The following is a 22,110-nucleotide window of genomic DNA, read 5'->3' on the forward strand; positions in this document are numbered from 1 at the left end:
AGGTCCAAGAAAAGAGAAGAACGAGCAAGCCTTCTCACATACTGGTCATCACTGTTCAGCATATTCAACAGATGGGAGACACGCGAAGCAATATAAACCCATTCAAAATTGGGGACCCCCAGACCACCCTCACCTTTACTGTGGAATATAATGTCACGTGTTGTGTGTGTGTTTAGGCCAGTCCATTGTCTCACTAACTGTACAGTTTTGTCAGTCAACTCACGTAGTGACTTTCGTGGAACATGTACATTGGAGAATAGGTGTTGTACTTTGGCTAATGCAATTACTCTGACTGCCTCCAGCTTCATGATTAGTGGTAGGGGCGATGCATGGATTGAATCAAGTCTGCTGGAGTATTCAGAAATGATCTCCTCGACCTGATCTTTCCACTCACCTGCCACATTAAACTTGTGACCCAGGTATGTGTATGTCTGGTGACGCGAATAGACTGTTAGGGGTTTATTGCCAATTGTGAATGCAGGTATTGTATCTGTATTGGAGTGATACCAGCGGTTTCCCCCGCTCCGCCTCTCATAGAGAACTGCACATTTTGAGTCTTTGACCTCTAGTCCTGACCACTCCAAAAAGGAGTCGGTTCTGGAGAGCATGCTGTTTATTTCAGCCGCATGATAGGATGCAACCTGAACATCGTCAGCATACCCCTGTACAGGGTTAGGGGAAATGGTGTTGGCGGGGGCACACATACAGAGCCACTTCAACCACTGGTTTAGTGCTAGCACAAAATTAACAGCACTCCACGGGCAGCCAGTCTTAACACCTACTCTGAGAGGGATGGGGTCTGTGAGCTGTTTACCACAGATGACCTGTATAAATGAACCACAGTACACATTTTTGACAATATCAACATAAACCTTGGGTAGATGGATTTCCTCAAGAGCAGCTATCATCACGTTATGTGCTAGGGTTCCAAATGCATCACGGAAGTCCAGAAATACTGCAAAGAATTCACTAGACCCATGCTTAAAATCATCAATACCTGTTTTGAGGCAAAACACATGTTCATTCATGCCTTGCCGATCGATGTAAGCCTTTTGCTTGGGAGATAGTATGTTCTCATCCACAAGCCACGGGAGAATTCGGCCAAGAATGCACTTCATAAACACCTTGTAGATGGTGGGTAAGAGGGAAATGTCTCTCCAGGTTGATGGATCGTCCGGTATATTGCCTTTTTTGGGGATCCTATAGATGAGAGCACCCTTCCATGATTCAGGGACACTCCTGTTCACCAAGCAGATATTAAAGATAGACGTTAAAATATCTGGCTGCGTAGCCCTGAGATGCTCGTATGAGACACCGTCCATGCCGCACGCACTGTTATTGGGTAGCGTGCGTAATACAGTCTCCACCTCAGCCTGCGTAAAACGCGTAACGTCGGGGGGATTTACCGGCTCCGAGGATGGTATGTCCGAGCGCCAGGGCGGTGGTGGAAGTGGGTCAGTACACACACACACACACACACACACACACACACACACACACACACATTTAAATTATTTTATTTGGTCCACACTTTATAAGGAAAATGCATAAGGACACAAACAGTATGGGTGCAGTAATGTTACAATCACAAGCCTATGACATGTGTTTGGAATCATGATACAGCATGCAAGAATGTCACTCAGCAGCGTCTCTGATAGCCATATTCGTTCACACGGCGGTGCTCAGGACTAGGCTTAGTCTCATATGGTGGCATAGACAGTACAACACACACACACACACACACACACACACACACACACACACACACACCTCCTCCGGCCACAATAGATTGCATAACATAGTCTGGACTCTGGCAAGTGCCAAGTACTATGTTCTCACACTTGATCGGGCACATAACTTTGGTGCTGGTCGTTTTACACAACATGGAGTTGGTGGTGTAATTCTGAGGGTTTCTGCATAGACCATGCTGCTTCAACATTCAACAAATGTTTGATATTTGTGTATTCGTATGTACTCGAAATTAACCTTGTGCAGGTTTCTCTTGAAAAAGAGATTTTCAAATGTTTTTACCTGCATGGTTTTAGATAATGGTGTGATAATAACAACATTCTACCACTAGGGCTGTATGTACAAGTTTCATCGTGTAGCTGTAGCATATATCAGATGAAGAGAGAAAATACAGTATTTGGAGGCAGATCAAAATCTCCCACAGTACAGATCCTTCTCCACTTCAGATTCCTTCAGCAGACGTTGCGCTTGCATGAAAGCAGTGGTGGAATGTAAGTAAGTAGCCTACATTTACACAAGTACATTTTGAGGTAGGCCTACCTTTCTTTAATGGAATATTTCCACTACATCTCAGAGGCACATAGACTTTTACTCCACTACAATTTGAAAACTTTAGTTATAGTTACTTAATACTTACTAGTCATTCTAGTTATACTCTTTACAACTGAACTGTAGCCCAGTATTTAACTTTACAATTGGCAATTTTTCATTTAAATTTTGTCAACTTCATTATCCCTAATACATCATTCTCTAAAAAGAGTGTAACAACACAAAGCAAATCCAATCCAGATGGTATAGTTCCTCATTGTTATGTACAGTAATAATAATAATAATAACAATAACCAATAAGACGCCTGAGGGAATGTCAGAACTGGTCAGTATATGGAGATCTAAGGGTGGTAGTGGTGACATTCTCTTGAGTGTACAGGGTTTGATGAGGGCCCAGGTATGGTAATAACTTTGGGGCAGGCCCGTCTAGAGTTTGAATGGACAGGTAGGCCTGTTGAGAACTCTCGTTTTCGCTGGCTGCCGGGCGCGGCTGCACTAATAACATTGGGGCAGGCCCGTCTAGAGTTTGAAATTTGAATGGACAGGTATAAGTCAAAAGGGAGACATCGAAGAGGAAGGATGGATAGGGAAGGATCAACATATGGAATGTTCATGTTCAGGTTCTGACATATATCCATATATGGAGATCTAAGGGTTTGAGGTTTGAGGTCAGATGTAGAGTTGCCGGCCAATATTGATGACATCAGGGTTCTCCATATGGGCTTAACTGTGACAGCAGGTCACATTTACTATGACATCATGGACTCATCCCTTAAAAGAGTCAACAGACTGTGGAGCTCTTGGGTGATCAGCTGATCAGAAAGGCCCTGTCGCCCATAGTACTGTCATAGTTTCAAGGAAAGCTGGATATTCCTGAATCGTGAAGGACCAGCAAGCATTGCTGATGTATTTAAGCTATGTGCTCAGTCTTCTCACTGCTTACATATTAGAGTAATATTACATTGCTGCACACATCAGGGTGAGTGTGTTCTGGAAATGCTGTTTTTAGGAGCAAACCTGAACTGCTGGTGTTTTTCTCTGCAATGAGGTGGTCTATCTTATAATACCTAGTATATAGCGTCTATCAAAAATCTATCATCTAACACTTTTATCATAAAGATTCCCCGTATCAGTAGGGTATACATTTAAGCTGCAGCTCTCACAAATTGTTTAAAAACTATTTCAGTGAACACTCATACAATTAAAAGACATGGTAAACATGTTTGTGTATTCAACAAACCTCAGTAATGACAGGTCAAAGACAACATGATCTACATGCTCATTGTTACATTGTCAGTTTAGTGGCTTGGTGTCAGTGATAGCAGACAAACTATCATAACAAGAGCATTTGTCATGTCCATGACAGAATTTTGTTTTATACTGCGACAGTAATACCAAAGATTGCACCATTATACAGTAGCCTACATTAAACCCCACGCAAACAATTATACTAAACCATTGTCTGAAGTGTAGCTGCTTATAACAGTACTTTACAAAATAACAGGCAACTTATTATACAAGACAAGACAAGACTTGACATGCATATTATTTATTGTTATAACTTACATCCCATGATTCACATAAGAGAGTAAAATTATTTGGTTTGGCTCCTTGACATGGGGTAGTTAATTGGTGTAATTATAGGTTTAGGTCAATAGATGGTGGCCATAACACAAAGTATATGAACTGGCATGTAGAATAACTAGATCGTGCACTCCGTTCCCAGCAAAAATGCACAACATTTGATAAGATGAAGCACATTTGTGGTTAACCTTACTTAAACTATCAATAACACATTTTAAATGGAAAAAGAACACAATAAAAACAAAGAGACATTGGTGTTTGTGGTGAAGAAATAGCCTTAGCCTACTACGTTCTTTCAAATCTTTCTTTTGCATATAAACTACTTGGGACGTGTTCTGCATAAGCATGGTACAAATTATTTCAAATAAAATCAAGAACCAAAGCCACACATTTGTCACCAGAACTATACTGTATGTCAGGGTCAAGCTCAAGCCACAAAGTGCTGATTAAGGTTTAATTAAAAAATAATGTATAACTTCATTCAATCCTAACGCAAACCTGGACTGAACTTGTCTCAGTGACAGCACACCAAGTACCTGTTGCCATACTGCTTGGGAATCACTGATCCACTGCATCTTACATTGAGCACAGCGAATATGTAGAACTACAGTAGACAGGGATATCTGACATGTAGGCTATTTGATGCATACACTAAGGAGCCAAACATCCAAACACAATCCAATTCCTACATACATTAAATAGCAATGCAATTTATGTATTATTCACTCAATATAGCTAATTTACAGGATTACTCAAGATCAAGAGAGAATCAAAACACTTTAATTAATATTACCGGTAATAACAGATATAAATATGAAAAATCTAACAGATCTGTATTGAACACGTGTTGTCTATAGAGATAGTGTATACCGATTTGCCGGTACCCTCACAAAAGAAAACATGCAGTAATCCTGGTCTCTAAACTGCCTCCCCCTGGCCAGCCGGGGCGCCTGATGGAGGGGGAAGGAACTGGTTGGAATAACATGTTCCTTCCACTCGCTACGTCCAACCAGGGAAACTTCCCCCTGTCAGGTGTAAAGGAGCAACTTGGACACTCAGGCATGAAGGAAGCCTGAGTTCAAGTCCGTTGCTCTCCCCATGTCCCCCATATATGGGGACTAGGCTATTGGAGGGTGTGTAGAGCCCAGGATTACATTAGATAATTGACACAGGGGTGAAAAATGGGTTACAAAATCGTGGGATAAAAGGAAAAAAAAAAAGAAGATTTGAGGCATTTTGTTCCAAACGGACCAATCCTGCAAACTTTGGAAGGCAATCTTAGCCAATGGGGATGGAATATGGGAAAGGGGACAGACGGAGTGCAAAACATACTCTCTCCCCATGCCTTCGGCCTGGCGGAGACAATAACAGCATGTGATGGCCTGTGCTAAATTTAGTGTGCTTTCATCTTTGCCACAGATGCCTATTCAGCTGACTCACCACAGGGCATAGAACACACTATTGATCTGAGAAGCTGTTAGAGAGAAAGATTATTAGTGAAACCTATGATACATTTCTACCATTTTAGTATATTGTAAAAATAATGAAAAAATCCTAAGAATATGTAAGATTGCATGAGCAATGTCCCAAAAAGGCTTTCCTTGTCCAGAAAATAAAGGAGAAAGAAAAACACAAAGACAACATTTATACATTTATGCAATTGCTTTTCCCATACTTTTGTTGCCCTGTATATGTATTAAAAAATAATCACACCCGTGTGAAGCGAGGGGTGCTCTTATCATCTTACATCATCATGACGTAAACTACAATTTACAATTTAGGCATTTAGCTGACGCTCTTAATCCAGAGCGACTTACATTAAGCAAGAACAAAAAAGCATGGGAATACATCACCTAAAAACATTTATCATGAAACATGCGTAAGCTAAGAAAGTAACAGTGGAATATCTATAATGAAACTATACATGTAAGCTATAATCTATACTACTATGCTATACATATGTACTATGACTACATACAATGCACTTATGCTGTCTACATAACATGCTATAAGTCTGTATCAAAAGCTATCTAAGTCTACAGAATTGCTATCTAAGGGGGTGGGGTAAGTGCTATGGGCCATGATGGAGTCTGAAAAGGTGGGTTTTCAGACTACGGCGGAAGATTGGGAGTGATGCTGCAGTTCTGACTGCAATGGGAAGTGCATTCCACAGTTTTGGAGCCAGAAGGGAGAAGAGTTTGGGACGTGTGGAGCGTTGTCCCGGCGTTTTTAGTGAGGGTACTTCCAGCTTCCCTGCGTTGGCTGATTTGAGTGAACGGGAGGGTTTGTAGGGTTCGATCATACTTGCAAGATATGGGGGAGCCAAAAACCATCAGAGTTTTGTATTCTGTGCGGGCAGCGACCGGGAGCCAGTGGAGGGAGCGGAGCAGGGGGGAGACATGTGAGAATTTTGGCTGGTTGAAGACCAAGCGAGCTGCGGCATTTTGGATCAGCTGGAGAGGCTTAAGTGCACATGCTGGTAGGCCAGTAAGGAGGGAGTTACAATAGTCGAGTTTTGACAAGACTGTTGTCTGGATTAGGAGCTGGGCTGATTCCTGGGTGAGGAATCAGCCCAGCTCATAATCCAGACAAACTAGACACTATATCCAGACCATTTGCTCAGACACTATGACATAAAATTTTCAATCCTCAGTCAATGGGAATTTAATGTTTGTGTAGGACAAAGTTTTTGGACAGACACCAAAAGCTGGATATAGGAGGGGCTAGCGCCCCTCAAAAATAAATATAATTATAATATAATAATTTTTGAAATGTAGCATTTTGACCAATACATATTTACCATCTATATGGGATGTGGCCTATCATTAGCTGGTATCTTAGCTCTGTACAAGCATTAACTGATTGAGTAAACTAACACAAATATTGTAATCTCATATTTTCATAACCAACCTCAGCATATTGTTGAGACACCACTAAAATATTGAACACAGCGTTCTGCACAGTTCAGAAACCATGAAGGCCTTTCTGTGTCACTATGATGGGTGTGGTCATTTACAGTCAGGAGCTGCTGATCTTTGTTTGGCACGCCGCATGCAGGACTAGGACAAGCCCAAACACAAATGCACTGCCAATTACAAACCAGTTTTAAAAGGAAAACATTCAAACTTTCTGGTTTATCAGCTACTAGGGAATGAAAAAGACACAGTATCCATTGTCAGAAGCAGGGTCATTTCTGGGGAGTTTCTTGATGCAAAGCTTTGAGCATAGTCACATGTTAAACAGAAGGGGCACAGAGCCGTCCAGGCCAGCACGATGATTAATTTATCCTTTGTTGTACAACTGATTCTCAATGTGTCACTGTCATACAACAAAGCATAAATTAAGTTTAAGAAGTCTCTGTACTACCGTTTACCCTCTTCCATGGTTCAGTGATAGGAGCTAAAACATTGAAACTTAGCTTTAAAAATCAACAGCAAGGGTCAACGAGGAAGCCCTGTGGCCTGCAGCTTCTCCATGGCGACTGTGCGTTCCTCCGCTTTCTGCTGTGAGCGGCGCAACTTATCCCGTAACTCCTGCAGGTGGTCCAACGTGCCCTCCAGCTCATCCCTCACCGTCTTCATCTGGCTCTCCAACATCTGTGTGTGGTGCAGAGAGCTTCTCCGCTGGCGTCTGCTGGAGCGCACCCTCTCCTCCAGGTCCTCCACTGCAGCACACAACCAAGGATATTATGGTTAAACATAACAAAATAACTACAACTAGAAAAAATTAAGTTAACTGAAATACATTTTAAACAAGGCTTTACAAAAAACGATAACTAACTAAGTAGGCTAAATGTCCTTAGTTTTTAAAAAATAGTAGAAAATTGAAAATAGCAGATCTAAAACATCACAATGCATCACGTTCTGAGTTTGTAGATCACCCATGACAAACACCCCTTATTACAATACAAAACTAAAACTAATAAAAAACAACCCTACAACTATGCCTTTAAAATTAAACTAATGAAATGTTTAAAAATTATATAAGCTTGTACATAACAATGACACCATGGACACCACCAACACCCTTTATGGCACTGTCTGTCCACACTGTTATTTGCAAGTGATCAGATGTGATTTGTGTATTCAGACAATGCCAAAAATAGCAGATCTACAAGACCATAATACTGCACTTTGTGAGCTTGTAGAGAGGCCATTTCAAGCAAGTACAGTAACAGCACCGTACAACAAACTAAATAACTAAAGTGTCCAGAGTAGACTGAGACACATCTTTAGAAATCAGATTTCAATCGCATTTCAAACCACCTAGGAATGTGATTCAATTAAATCTGATTAGCAAAAAACTGTTTTTTGCTGTTCAAACTTGATAAAGCTAATCTGGGTACAATATGTATGGGCCAAAAATATGATTTTGGCAGTTTGAACATAGCCAGACTCTATATTAAGGTAAATTCCAATCAATGGGGTTAATACAGCTTCACAGCTATACTCAGGCTTTTAAGCAGGGGGCAACATGCAAAACATACTGATACAGACCCATATTTTCCTGATAGTCTTGGCTTTCTGTCCCCGGCTTCTTGTCTAGCAGGCTCCTGGTCTCCTGTAGCATCTTCTCCATCTTGACAAGCTCTGCGGCCTTGGTGTCACTGTCTCGCCGTATCTTGAGCAGCTGCTTCTCCCTCACTGAAAGCTCTCCCCAACACTTGCTCATGTCCTGTGTCACACAAAGCCTGACCACTGGAAACCCAACACGACGGTACAGCGCCTGATACTAAACACTGCGATGAACACAAGGCGCCTTATGATGGGTGAGCGATTGTTATGACGCGTGCACTGTGCACTAGCTTTGACGAATCACATCCCTCTCAAAAGCACAATTTGGAACTAAAATGCCCCAATGTCAATAGCTGGTCTCACGCTTTCCAACCAGAAAGTCAGTTCTCTTCCCAATAAACTGCCGTGCTAGTTTGGTTTTAAGCCTCAGCACGCCAAGAGATTACACAAAAAACAGTACACGACACGCCATGTCATAAGACTTGCTTCACAAAGCCCTGAAGCAAAAATACATATTACTCGATGAAGCCAAAAGGGAGAAAAGAACAGTAGGTTATGTGATAAACCATTCAAATAACACTAATGTGGACAGCCAAAGGAAGTATGACTGTTGTTCAGATTGGTGAAATGTTCATTTATGAAACAGCAATGTCTGTGCATGGGCCTATTACAGTAGTGTTTGGAATATTATAGATTATATATCAGCAATCAGTCAGTGTACCTAAACCAGTTCAAAACATACAACAAGTTTGACACAACCGACTATGATCGTGACAGTTTGGGGCAGGTTGTTTTGGGTATGAAAAAGGTGGACATCACAAAATTACAGCTCAGTACAATGTCAAACTCTGCTCCCTTCTCCAGCTACTTTTATCTCGCTTATCTAACTTGCAATTCTCAACTCAGCCACCAGATGTCAGCCTCAGACCTTTTTTCCATTCCCTCAGCCCGTCAACCCTAAACACTTGAAAGTTAGAGCTGGGAGGGTTCTTATCTGCTTAGTAACATAATCAAGGTTTTTGGTCTGGCCCATGAAGCATCACATTACTATGCCATGGTCTTTGCATTGAACAGGTCTGGGAAATTGATTCGGTTTTACTGGACTCAATCAAGGTTACACAGGATCAGAATAAAAGACACAGCAAATTGCTGGAGGTGTGAGAAGGCAGAGGGTTTTACATGCAGTATGGTCATGCTCTGCTATCGCTATCCAAGAATATTGGTTCCAAGTACACAAGAAAGGTTTTGACATTATAAACAGTAACTTTATTTTCAGCCCTAGGCTGTACGTGTTGCTGTACCTGTGCTTCTTACTAATTGAAAAAGATGGGGGGGTGCTCAAATAATCGATCCAGGAAAGTAAAAGACCCATGACATGCCATTCCGATCCCCTGTCAGTCTACTATCCTATTAATAAAGGCATAAAGCCAAACAACACATCTTAAACAGCATAATGTATAAAACATATCATACACGTTATATCAATCCATATTATATATATATACAAACAAGGCTCTGCAGTGTTGTTAGCGGTTTGTTGACAGCAAAGTCATCTGAAATTGTTTAGTCTTAGTCAACTAAATAGTAAATATCAAAATATTTTTAGTCTTAGTCTTAAATTAACAAAATTAACACTAGTCTGTAAACATACTCATTTCATTTCTGTCTAGCTAATCAGCCACTTTTGGCATCTCCGATCCCTCTGTAGAGCCATGCTCTCTTTTCCGCCGTTTTTTCTGCCCCTCTTCTTCTCTGAACTGATGCCTGATGACAAAATAAACACAAATTATTATTATTATTATTATATAATTATATGCCTTATGTATGACAGATGTATTTACTTTTTACTTTTAAGTCATAATATACATCACAAAGTAATATATATTGTTTGTACAATAAGGACTTAATTAATTTGAGTTTTAGAGTAAAACAAAAATGGCAGCAGGATTTGGCGAGTGATAATTTATTAGCAGCACAATCATGCCAGCCCCTGCAGAAGAAGGCTGCATAACATTTTATACACGTTTGGACTGTCCTAAACTGACTCAATACTTGAAAATAAGTGAAAATCAAAACACATTATTTTGTTTCCAACTAAATTGAACTGTTTAGTCCCACTTTGTGCTCTGATCCATTGTAACTTACTGAAAATACGTTCTACAATACAAACAAAAAATCTAATTCCAAGTTGACCTTGTTAAAGTATCGTTTGAAATATAAAATATATTGTGCTGTGATGATCTTTCCCCATACAAGTTCACAGTGAATGCAAGCTTGGTAAGGTTAGCCAGCAGTTATTTTCCTTAAAAACAATTCAATCTGCCACTTGAAATGAAATAGCTTAGTAATATTTACAGGAATCCATTTCCACATATCAATGTCTGGACAAATGATATTCCGCACTTGGGTTTGTAACCTTTCAACACACTTGTCATCAGTATTGCATTGGTCATTGCACGCAGTACCACGCCATCTCCCTAAGATTTTTCAGGAGCATGCGTGCACGCACATGCATCGATCAAACAAAACCTTACGTTCACACCAGCAAGGTTTACAAAGGAGTGTCACACACTAGTGTGAATAAACCTAAATAAGCCCATTGTGTGACCTGCTAACTCCTGTAGTTTAGGTGATAAGTGACATGCACTTGACTGCATTAACATACCCCCAAAGATGAAATCGCCAATGCTTGTCATACATGAGTGAGCTCACCTGGACTGCCAGCGCCGGCCGCTGTTCCACACTCTACCAAAAGAGGGTAGCCAGTTAGCGTCTGTCTTGGAGCTGTGGTCAAAGTTGGCCCCCACTCTGTTAGGAGGCAGCTTACTCAACTTCTGCTGTTCCTCTGAAAAGAAAAATAAATAAATAATAATAAATAAATGACCAGGGGATAGGACAATTGAAATAATCCTCAATTACATTTATAAAAGGATGTTCAGTCATTAAATCAACATAATCACTTTTTATGGCAGCGAGGTATGGTTTAGTGCAAGATCCCAGGAAGTGTAGGTACAGAATAACCCCCCAGGACTGTACCTTACCACCACCAAACCATGCCTAAACTCAACCTAGTAAGTAGTAATTAAACGAAAAACCTTCAAATTAATTAGTACACCACCTCAAACCACCTAAACTTCACTAAAATGATTTAAGTAAACCACACCAAAACTAATTGATTGGTCAAGGGCCATCTACCATTCTTCCGTTCCTACACCCTCTGGGATCTAGCACGAATTGCGGGTATGGTATATTGGTTGAAAGTAGCCTCGTTCCCAGCCTTACTCATCTGCAAAGAGAAGGCAGAGAGTGTATAGTCGGAAGTGACGGGACGGAACATCCATTCCCCCGGATACAATATTTTTCGACCAATCACAACACTTAAACTTAATTTCCTTGAGCAGTATTTCCGCCAAAATCCAGCACTTCCGTTTATACACTCTACAGCGTAGGTCTTGCCCAACGTGGGTTGAAAGTGGTTAAGCTCTCAAATGGTGCAACATTTCCTACTCTGTTTGAGGAAGTCTTGCAGTGATGGGCCGATCTCCTGCTGCGCTGCCATCCCAGGGTTCCCATCTCCAGGATCCTCCTGTAACCATGGAGGAATGGCCCCTACGACACAAAGACTACACTCATTTCTGTAATAAGAAATAATATTTTTCTAAAATGTCTAAGCAGACACAAGATGGTAATAAACAAATCATGACATAAAAGTCAACAAGTAAATCCCTGAAAACACATCTCATATAGATGGGGACTAAGTGTCTCAGCAGGCAGAGCAGAAGGCTGGCGATCGTAAAGTTACTAGTTTGAGCCCCGGCTCCACCGGCTCCACCTGCCTGCATGTTGAAGTGTCCTGGAGCAAGACACTGAACCCCCAACTCCCGATGAGCAGGTTGCCATCACCATTGTGGTGAGTGAATGTACTCAGACTCACAGTACATTGTAAAGTGCATTTGAGTGTTTGTAATGACTAGAAAAAGCACTATATAAAGTACTGTAAAAGCTGTCCATTTATCATTTATAGTCCAACAAGGAATAATCAAGTAATCAATATTACAAACAAGCCTCCCCCGTTAGTTACAGCAAATAAAGATGCATATTATATTCATTCATAGTTTCAAGTTCATTTTACCTGTGTGAACATTTCCACTGTTTGAAGAATCCTGTAATAGAAGAGAAATATTAGAAGGTCTATGTAGTTTTATTATGTCACAGTGCAGACAAATGCATCACATGGCATTTGGCATGTGCTGGGACTTTTGTATCCCATTGTTCTGTCCTTAACAAGAGTGTAACAATATTTTGACACCTCTAAATGTTTAATAACTTGAACGGGGTACTCCAGGGGTCTGTACTTACTTTAGTCTCCTCTACATCAAATTATTTTGCCAAAAATAGCCGATCTACTGTACAAGCTTATTCTGTTTTCGGCGAATGTTACCATCGGCGAATGTTACCATTTAATGTTCACCTTTTATTATAACATGCCCAGAATTGGGTCACCTACACCAACCATGTTATGGATGGTGTGTCATCGTGCTGACCAAGCTTGGATCTCTAACCGAAGCTGGTCACTCGTAGTTCAATGCAACTTTAACCCAATATAATCCCAAAGTCACACTCTGGTGAAGTGAGGGGTGCTCTAACTGCTCTTATCATCATCATACATCATCACATTCCGTGCTCAGCCAATCAAATCATCACATTCCATGGTACACACAGACACAGAAAGCTGGGCATACGCCCCTCGACAAATATAGAAATGCATGGATGCGTCAAAATAACAAAAATAAGGATTCTTTTTTATGTAGTTGGAGGCAATATCTTTACTCTTCCTTAATGACAGATTATGCTTAAATGGTGTATTTAGGCAACAAAATAACACCACAATTAGTGATCTATTGTGTCTATAGTTTTAACACAGTGATACCTGGTAACCAATGAAGGTCAGGCCCTGTCCCGGTCCTGGCCAATGGCTTTCCACCATGGAGTCTACCCTGCTTGGTCCCGCCTGTTCATCTGATCCTGTGGGCTTCAAGTGAGAGCTATCCCAAGACAATATCAAGCAACACATTTGATTATTTCTTTATTTAATTTCAAATGAGATCTCTGGTCTACCTAAATATCTGTCCGATGTCTTTGAAAAATTAATGACATTCTGAGACACTTTAACCGACACAGTTTATGAGAAAAACCTGCTTCTAGGTCTCAACAAATGAGTAGTCAGTAGTCACATATGAGTTTGACCTGTTTCACATCCAAATCTCATGAGGTATGCCATAAACACACTTTTGTTTCTTTCCTCCCCTAACCAATGCTTTTTTTGATTTGACCTAAAATCTCTCCAAATGACTTTAAGCGACATTGTAATTACAACATGTCAGAGAAATGTAACAATAAAAGTGCTGCAATGTAAATATGTAATGTAGATGAGGGTCATGTTGCTCACCTGGTTGCCTCCTCTACAGAGTTACCCAGGCTGTGGCTTCCATTGGGCAGCTCCAGCTCCTTCTCAGGCTGATGTTGATTCAGGAAAAGCCAACAGTGTTTCACAGATAAAGACTGAGACTGTACTACCCATCACATCATTTTAGCTTAGCGGTTATTACTGTCCAACTTCATCCCAGATATTCCAAGTATCTCCCTCTTCAACCCTCCCTCCCAGATACGAAAATAATGCAGATGTATTATTACAACATAACTAACCATGAAAAGAAATGCAATTAGTTCTAGTCCACAGTGACGGATACTGCCATTGCATCCTGGCAAAACAAACCTCTTTAAGGGAGGAATGCAGGACCTCCTGCCGATGTTTCTCCTGGGCCCGGATATGGTCAGCTTGCTGGAAAAACAACACATCACAACTATTACAGAAAACAACTTAAATGTTAAAGGAGACATGACAAGAAATGTCGCTTTTTCATAGTTTGGGGTATTTATGGGGATTCTTCTTGAATTTCCCCCCAAAAGCCTGAAATGATAACTCTCAGTGGTTTATTTGTGGTCAGGGCATTTCTAGCCTCGGAGAGCCTGGTGATTTTGTTTCAAAAGAAAAAGAAAGCCTGGGCGAACGACCAATAACAGTGTAGAGGGGCGTTGCTCCAAATTTGGTGATGTCTGCTGTGTTCTATCGGGGAGGGGAGGCGGGCACAGAGCCGGCATCCGTTTCCAACGGTAGTTTGATCCGCCCCTCTATCTCAAGAAAAGCTTGGGTACAAAAATGTATGTTAATTTAGTGGGTCCAAATGTTTTGTCGTTAACCCACTTTCAACAACAATGCTGTCTGAATACCAAGTTGGAATTCAAATCCCATCCTCATTGAAGGAATGGTCTACTCTAAACCTCTATGAGAGGAAATTAAACTAATCTTTAAATAAGTAAATACATCAAAACAAAAGAGTGAGATTGTGTGTCACCTGTTTGATGAGTTCATCCTCATTCTCCACAAAAGATTCCAATACTTTTTCCACTTCAGCTTTGAACCTGAAAGATAAAACAATGCTTACTTTAGAGTGTCCTTACTAACCTTGTGCCTCGTTTTCCCACATGGCAGAAGGCCTGCTTTTCGTTCCGAACAGAGTAGTGTGATCCAGTCTAGGTCACACCTACTCCAGTCCATCAGAACATGGATATAGTTAAGCTTTGTAAGCTCCTACCTTTCAGTTTCCTCCTGTGTGATGATGAATCGGTCTCTAAGCTTTGGGTCAGCCTTATTCTCCCACCAGAACTTGTGTGTGCTCTTCCTATGTTCTGCTCTGAAATTACAATACGATTGCATTTGAATTATTTTACCAAACTAATAGAGCACTCAGGTCTATTGCACAAAGTGTCCATATATTCGAACATGTTATTCTCTTATTATAAGTGTTTTTGCTTTAACTATTAAAGTGAATACATTACGTGGCCATGTGTTCCAACAGCCCCCCAAACAGCACAGTCCTGTTACCATCAGTGACGTTCCTTTCAACTTCCATTCCACAGCAGTAACACCAGAATGTACACTGGTGCTGAGTGTAGTCACATTTCTCAACATGGGGCTTTTTTATTGTCCGACGGGCTTCTTTCACCTGGAAAGGTTCAGATTGATGGATTGATTGAATATGAACAGTTAGTAAACAGTATAGCAAGTACAGTTATGCAGGAAATGCTAAAAGTAAAAAACAAAAAAAACAATACAATTCAAATCATCGTTAATATCAGGAGAAATAAAAGGTATATAAACAGAAAGTTGCACACACACACACGGATGGACGGACGTGGTACTTTCTGGTGGCAAGCTAGAAGACTTGGCTAGGTCGGTTGTAAATTGTGGACAGGTCCTCTTTTATGGTGCCATTGGTGGGTTTGAATGATCAGGGAGTCAAGAGTTGAAGTTTGGTGTGCCATGTTGCCAATCAAGATGCACATGACACATGCACAGTGTTAAGATTGTGTTTTTGTTTTTTAAGATTTTCTTTTTGCCTTTTCTGCCTTTATTGATAGGTTGAAAGTAGGCACGCCGTCAGGCTGGCTCAGCAGCCTAGGTGCCCAGGCGGTTGAGCTAACCGTCCGGGTCCACATGCAGTGTAAATCAGACATGGGCTGCCTATAACTGAGACAGTCAGCTATAGGCAGCCCATGTCTGATTAACACTAAAGTTTAGTGACTAAACGGACTGACTTGTCTCTCCCATGCCTGTGTGTGTGGTCCTATTGCCTCAAGGAACTTAGATGCTGTAAATGCCATCTGCATCTAAGTTGCAATACCCTCCATTGACATTGCATATTCATGGAACAGAAATGTCCTATCTGATAGACTGTATTAAACAACGAAAAACTTTCCAATATTGCACCTGTACTGTCTGACAGCTGTTTGTCTGTCTGTCAAGTTTTTTTGTATACATGTTATGAGCAACTTTCTCAATAAATATAATATAATGTGCTCAAGTTTGGAAGCACTCGATTAAGTAGATTTCAATAAATGAATATCCTGCTGCCTCCTGGACATGCAATTTAGGAAAGGTACCATGTTTACCCAGGGTAACTGGACTAAGCTCAATAACTTGTTTACAGCCAGGCCCTGCTCATAGAACATTTCATGGTAGGGGAACAATTAGTGGTTTACACACTGCGGACATTGAGTGATTTACAAGTGCTTCCAAACTCAAACACATAGACAAATAAACTCTGTATTGGCAGAAAGTAACTGAACATGTCTATGGATTGTTATGAAACACAAACTTGACAGAGAAGAAGACGATAACCCAAGCTTCCGTAGAGGTGCAATATTGATGGGTTTATCGTCAATTGTGTTTCTCTGTGTTAAACTGGTAAGTTTAATCAGTGAATGGTTACGAATTGAATAGTGCATGTGGTTATGTTCATGGTTTAAACAAATATTGCTGCTAATTTAGGTTGTTTAACGCCTAAGATTCAAACTCTCGCTAGATTCTCTAAGATCTTAAGGTGAACCAGTGAATGGTATCTTGTTCATTAAGGCAGTTCACCCAGCGAAGACAAGGTTATTATGACTTATATTCCAATTACATTACTTAAATTAGCCAACTTACCTTTTCTGAGAATTTTAGAAGGACGACTCTGAGTCTGCTTTGATGGCTTTTTCCAAATATGTGTCCCTTGCCAGAGAAAGACGTTTGTCTACATATAGAACAGTAAAATGCAGCCATGCGTGCAATCTGCAAGAAACGTGGTGACGTATATATTAAAGCGTCCTAAATCAGTTAGGACGCTTTAATAAACGGTATTTATTAAGAAAGTCGATTATAAGTCTTTCACCAAGTCTTTTTCCCAAACGCTGCCTGTGGAGGTAAACAACGGACGTGCAGCAGACAAAAATGCTCGGGTTCAACTTAGTCTCACGTTTTCTCGTTCCGACCTAACTGATATAATGATGTACCATGCATGGACCTTCATCATCAGGATGGGCTTAATAATACATCCACCAATGGCCTGATGCAGCACACTCTGGGTCTGCACAATAACACCAGACACACAATCCACAACAACCAGGGCTCCATCAGTGACACGGAGAGCAATGTTGGTGAGTTTGATGGCAAAATGATTAACTTAATTGTAGACCAAATTTGTGTTTTTCTTGTGGATTTATAGTTAGTTCTGCTCCAACCAACCTTCCACTCGGCATATCATTCCTTCAGGTACACCAAGTTTGAAGTCGATCGGTCAGACTCTATTTGGTCAAGGTTTTGGGCTGATTCCAACCTCCATATATATATCTTCTTCTATTTATCTAATGCACCATGTCTCCGCACCGACTTAAAATTAGATCGGTCAGAACCACGGTTGTCCAGAAGCGTCACAAAAGGCTTCTGAACGGGCTCTGGACGGGGCCCCTGCCCAGGCTCCATATATGGAGCTGTCCTGTTCTGACATCACAACACTCCACTTAAATTAAATTATAATAAAAATATTATGATATAACATTATAACCCATTTAGGCCTGACGTCGAAATAAAATAAAAGTCTCCTGAAAGAATATATATTCAAAGATGTGTGGCGCATTTTTACGATTTTTCAAAAATAGCAGACCTGCAAGCCCTATAGGCGCGCTATGAGCTTGTAGATGTGCTATTTTTCAATAGTTAAAACACCAAAAGGGGTTCCCGTACAGAATGGGTTAAAAAGTTAAATATATAAAAATCACACCAGTGTGAAGTATGGGGCGCTCTTATCATCGTACACCATCATACAACATCTCATTCCTGCCAATCAGAATTTGTGTCCTCACCTTCGTCTTCAATGTTTGTGTTTACACAAACACTTATTGTCAATGTCCATTCTTTGTCAATGGCATTTGTTTGTGTTAGGACAAAGTTTGTGTTTGCACACACACTAAAAGCTGGACATAGAAGGGGCTATCGCCCCTCAAAAAATATATAGGGTAGGCCTACAGTATAATTTGGAAAAAAAGATTGCATGGAGTTTAGCTTCCTTGTCCTACTGGCAGTCTGCACAAGACACTTGACACTGATCAGATCAATCCAGCAGTTTGCAAGATTTTGTCATGCATAGTACTATGTAGTATACTTACCTATAAGTTCCACAGTACTAGTCTGATGGCAGATAATCTTTTTCATTGCTTTCGTACACATTAACAGAAAAGTCTGAAGATACATAAACTAAAAAAAAACTAAGTTAAATATATAAAATCACACCTGTGTGAAGTGAGGGGCGCTCTTATCATCGCACATCATCAATGTTTGTGTTACACAATGTTTGTGTTTACAGAAACACTAAATTGTCCATTTATTGTCAATGGCATATTAATGTTTGTGTAGGACAAAGTTTGTGTACACAAGCACCAAAAGCTGGACTTAAGAGGGGCTCTTATCATACTGTACATCATCATACATCATCACATTCCTGCCAATCACAATTAATGTCCTCACTTTTCTGTCCTCAAATCCAATCCGGATATAATTGGCGTCCTCAATTTTCTGTCCTCACGAGTAAGACGCGCAAACGCGGGAAGCGAACGCAGATCGTAAATTGCAATAACAATTCACCATGACTCAGCCATAACCATATAAGGAGTCCCCAAAGCAGCTATATGTCCAAATATGGAGTGTGTTGCATCAATGACAAACAAATCACTCAGCTCCATATATGGGCACAAAGGGGGGACGGACACACGGACACACACAGACATGATCTGCTAGGTCTCATAGTAAGTGCTCACTGCGTTCGCAAATACGTACATTGCTCAGCCAATCAAATATGTGGTGCTCAGCCAATAAAACCATTGCTATGGGGTACACACAAACACACAAAGCTGGGCATAGGAGGGACTAGCGCCCCTAAAAAAAACAATATAGTACATGGAATGAGTTGCACTGATCGGTCCAGCGGTATTCAGGATAATCTCCGGACAAACATACAGATAGAACCTCACAGATGGCTAGCTCTTTCAGAGCCATGCCACATATAGAAACACATGTGATACATGTAGTCAGTGAAAACAAAGAAAATGATATGGTGGTGGGTAAGTGGGGTGGCGATACAAAATACATGGTAGAAAGGTGTGACCAAGACCCAGTGTGGGTTAATTTGGTGCGGAAGTTACTTTACAATGTAAAGAAACTATCCATTTTGGAAGGATACAGGATAATAGCATGTAAAGTTAAAATTATATCATGCCCTATCCTTCAAAAATAAAAGCTATACAGTGACAACAAAGCCCCAAAAACAAACAAAATGTGACCAAATATGGATTATAGGGAAGGGGAAGAGAAAAATCATTGCTGGAAAAAATAGATATCCCTCTTGAGATGACTTTGAAACATTATTCAACCACATGCTAACTTGTAGAGATCTTGACATTTTATGACGGACTGCACTGTCCATTGTTGAAACGATATATATGGAAAGGAATTAGCATTCAAGCGGTCCACCCACAAATATACAGCTCATATTTGCCATTATTAATTCATCTAGTAAGAAAAGTATCAAACAAAACTAATTTAATGGCTTTAACACCCTTCCACTGATTATTCCTCCAACTGTGCCATGCAGCCATTCTGTAGTCCTTCCTGTACTATGGTACGTCAGCAAACGCCCTGGCTGCTTCTGTACCCTGCCCCGGTACAGCCACCGGCTCCATGGGGAGGTGGAGGTCCAAAGGACCCTCGGCTGTTAGAGCGACCTGTGTCCCTGTGGACACTGATGCTGCCACGCCCACCGTAACCCAAACGGCCTCGGTTCTGACGTGAGGGGACACCAAACGTCTCCGAGTTCATGCGCCTCTCCTCGGCCCAGGTCTGTCTACGCTCCCTTGGTAACACCACGCCTGCAGAATTTTCATTTACTTTCCTGGTATCATCATAGGAGGAGATGTGGTCGAAGAATGACTTCGACTTGTCATAGTAACAGTTAGGGCCCAGTGGGTCCCCATTTTCATCAGCATTCCCTTCGCTGTTCTGGGTCTCAACGTCTGAATTATCTGTATCCTCTCCATTCAAAACCATCTCTTCCGGCTTGGTATCGTTCAGCTTCAGTTTGCTCTGAAACTCTGTATCAATCTCCTTATTGAACTGGGCGTTTGCATTCTCGAAGTCAAAGTCTTTGTCAAACTTCACGGGTTCGTCGCGGCGCACATTGAAACGTCCCCGACCACGGTGGCCACCTCCTCGACCACGCCGGTTGGCCTGTTCACAAGCAGCTGCTGTGGAACGTTTAGAGGTATCCCTGCCTTCACCTCGTACTTGATCAGTCTCAGGCTTGCGGGCTTTCTGCACATCTGTTCCCCGTCTGGTCTCCATGCTGTCCTGATGCTGAGCCTTCTGAGGTCCACGGGTATGGATTGTATGGCCGTGAGCAGGGTTCCTGCGTCCGTGCCCTGGCGCCAGAGAAGTAAAGGCAGAAGATGGTGCGAACGAGGTGGCTTGTAACACCTGTGAGACACCTGGGAGAGCAGAGCCAATTGCACTGCCCTGGCACTGGCTTGCTGTTGTGCACGTGTCATTCCCAAATGAGGGTACTGAATGCCCAACACCACCAACTCTAAACTGTGGGTGGTTGAACTGTCTGTATGGGGGAACTAGGCCCATGTTGAAGGGGCCATAGGAACCAGCAGACTGGAATGGGGCTGAGGCAGTGGAAGCAGATGGTGGAGCTAAGCCCATGGAGGACTGGATGATGGCAGGGTCCTGAAGCAGAGAACATGTAGGTTTTGGTGGCTCACACACAATCAGGTCCTTAATGTCGCTTCCTCTGAAGATGATGTACTCAAAGATCTCATCTCTGGGTGGGATGGGCCTATCAGTGGGACGATCCTCTGTGCCAAAAGAACGCACTTTGGCAAGTGCGATGGTTGAATTCTCGGGGTCTATAGTGTAGAGGATTCCCTCGTAGCGAATCTCAGCCTTTGAAATTAGGCTGATTTTGCTTCCCAGATACGGCGTCCCTCCACTCATTGTGACTCACTGTGCTCAGTGGTCTGGTAAAATACAATTACTTCGACACCCTGACCTTTAAACTGCACAGTTAAATGTAAAGCTATCACCCCCCCTTTTGTTAATACGTGCTTCTTTACCAATTGGTTGGTTGAAAAACTGGTTGGACAACAGTTTACATCAAATGTGATCTCTTCCAAAACTCTGCAAAGCACTAAACTCTCACATAAAAAGTGAGGCTGTAACATGTCTTTTATGCTCACCAGTTCTTTGCGTAATTTGATGATATCATACTTCCAATGTACTCTGATTGGACAGAGTGTTAGTCAGACTTCATTCAGCCAGAGAGTTCCCTAACAATGTTTGGCTTTCAGACATGATGTCATGTGGCAGCCAAGCCTATGGATTTTTAATGTTTGTCTTATTCATGCTCCCCAAAAATCTGCCAGGTCTATGGACAAACAGATCCAAAAATGCTGTAGCTCGTTTGGTCTTCAACCAGCCAAAATTCTCACATGTCTTCCCCCTCCTCCGTTCCCTCCATTGGCCCCCAGGCGGAGTCATGGAGTATGGAGTCACACTGATACCACACCACTCCAAATATGGAGATAGATGCAACTTGACCTCAAAAAACATCGTGGCGCATAGCTAATTTCATATTTTAAGCCTAAAAGCAATGCTTATTTTTCCTCAAACTTCTTACAGCACGTACTAAATATGTCGCTTTACTGATGTGACATATTTTGGTGTCACCACCCAAACATCTTGGTCTACTTGACATGTATTGTGTATAATGTGAAATAATCT

At 41.4% G+C, this 22,110-nt stretch overlaps 3 protein-coding genes across 3 annotated transcripts; all 3 read right to left on the reverse strand.

The window, feature by feature from the left end:
- Positions 1 to 6,478: 6,478 nt before the first annotated feature.
- Positions 6,479 to 8,601, reverse strand: LOC308320614 (uncharacterized protein). The gene is made up of 2 exons (XM_080771162.1): positions 8,379 to 8,601; positions 6,479 to 7,546 (listed from the first exon to the last, which is right to left on the reverse strand). Exons 1-2 carry the CDS (start codon positions 8,551 to 8,553, stop codon positions 7,323 to 7,325), a joined length of 399 nt encoding a protein of 132 aa, XP_080627288.1. The 5' UTR covers positions 8,554 to 8,601; the 3' UTR covers positions 6,479 to 7,322.
- A 966-nt stretch (positions 8,602 to 9,567) lies between these two features.
- Positions 9,568 to 17,196, reverse strand: cenatac (centrosomal AT-AC splicing factor). The gene is made up of 11 exons (XM_080770093.1): positions 16,945 to 17,196; positions 15,297 to 15,463; positions 15,053 to 15,151; positions 14,813 to 14,879; positions 14,173 to 14,238; positions 13,846 to 13,913; positions 13,327 to 13,441; positions 12,529 to 12,559; positions 11,904 to 12,005; positions 11,109 to 11,241; positions 9,568 to 10,160 (listed from the first exon to the last, which is right to left on the reverse strand). Exons 1-11 carry the CDS (start codon positions 17,059 to 17,061, stop codon positions 10,067 to 10,069), a joined length of 1,059 nt encoding a protein of 352 aa, XP_080626219.1. The 5' UTR covers positions 17,062 to 17,196; the 3' UTR covers positions 9,568 to 10,066.
- A 2,760-nt stretch (positions 17,197 to 19,956) lies between these two features.
- LOC308320125 (protein LSM14 homolog A-like) lies at positions 19,957 to 21,324 on the reverse strand (the record flags this gene model as incomplete). The annotated part of the gene is made up of 1 exon (XM_080770444.1): positions 19,957 to 21,324. One exon carries the CDS (start codon positions 21,322 to 21,324, stop codon positions 19,957 to 19,959), a length of 1,368 nt encoding a protein of 455 aa, XP_080626570.1.
- Positions 21,325 to 22,110: the final 786 nt, after the last annotated feature.

This window comes from Protomyctophum bolini (genome assembly GCF_963924005.1).
Source record: "Protomyctophum bolini genome assembly, chromosome: 8".
Lineage (NCBI taxonomy): Eukaryota > Metazoa > Chordata > Actinopteri > Myctophiformes > Myctophidae > Protomyctophum > Protomyctophum bolini.

Coding starts and splice junctions, on each gene's coding strand:
- LOC308320614 (XM_080771162.1), bottom strand. CDS start 8,553: ATGAGCAAGTGTTGGGGAGAGCTTTCAGTGAGGGAGAAGCAGCTGCTC. Junction 7,547..8,378: donor AGACTATCAGGAAAATATGG/GTCTGTATCAGT, acceptor TGTGTGCTGCAG/TGGAGGACCTGGAGGAGAGG.
- cenatac (XM_080770093.1), bottom strand. CDS start 17,061: ATGGCTGCATTTTACTGTTCTATATGTAGACAAACGTCTTTCTCTGGC. Junction 12,560..13,326: donor TGACCTTCATTGGTTACCAG/GTATCACTGTGT, acceptor CTTCTATTACAG/GATTCTTCAAACAGTGGAAA. Junction 10,161..11,108: donor GGCCGGCGCTGGCAGTCCAG/GTGAGCTCACTC, acceptor TTTTGTCATCAG/GCATCAGTTCAGAGAAGAAG.